The sequence below is a fragment of the Trypanosoma theileri genome, assembly GCF_002087225.1.
Source record: "Trypanosoma theileri isolate Edinburgh chromosome Unknown TM35_Tth_100_V1, whole genome shotgun sequence".
NCBI classification, from domain to species: domain Eukaryota; phylum Euglenozoa; class Kinetoplastea; order Trypanosomatida; family Trypanosomatidae; genus Trypanosoma; species Trypanosoma theileri.
This window is the reverse complement of record NW_021639942.1, coordinates 4,035-4,421: the sequence shown is the minus strand read 5'-3', so window position 1 is coordinate 4,421 and position 387 is coordinate 4,035. Positions and strand designations below refer to the sequence as shown.

At 46.8% G+C, this 387-nt stretch overlaps 1 protein-coding gene across 1 annotated transcript; it reads right to left on the bottom strand.

Annotated features, from left to right (window-relative positions):
• TM35_001001010 (uncharacterized protein) lies at positions 1 to 366 on the bottom strand (the record flags this gene model as incomplete). Its single annotated transcript, XM_029031593.1, has 1 exon — positions 1 to 366. A coding segment is annotated over one exon (366 nt), but the record flags the coding sequence as incomplete, so codon positions are not given.
• Between the last annotated feature and the right edge of the window lie 21 nt (positions 367 to 387).

Here is a 387-nt window from a genome sequence, read left to right as displayed (position 1 = left end):
CTTGGAGTCAGCTCCGTGCTCATGTTTCACATACTCTGCGTAGCACAAATCTCTCGCCAACTGAGCAGCATATCTTTGTTCAATCTTTTCAATCATAGTTCCTTGTGCCTTACAGCGCTCCCAACCAGCGAGATAACGTTCCTTGGTGCCATCCTGTGTTCCTTCTTCCAAAGCCCGTTTACCATCCCTTTCCTTCTTAGCAGCTGCCTCAGCCTGTACAGCGACTTGGTAAACCTTGGCTGCAGCATCATACTTCTTTAGCAATTCTAAACCTCTAGAAGAGTGCGGATCTTGTTTGGCCTCTTCCTGCAACTCAGCAACACCCTTATCAATGTGTCCGGACAAAAATTCTGATAGCGCTGCCAAACTGTCGATGTAGAAGTTAAT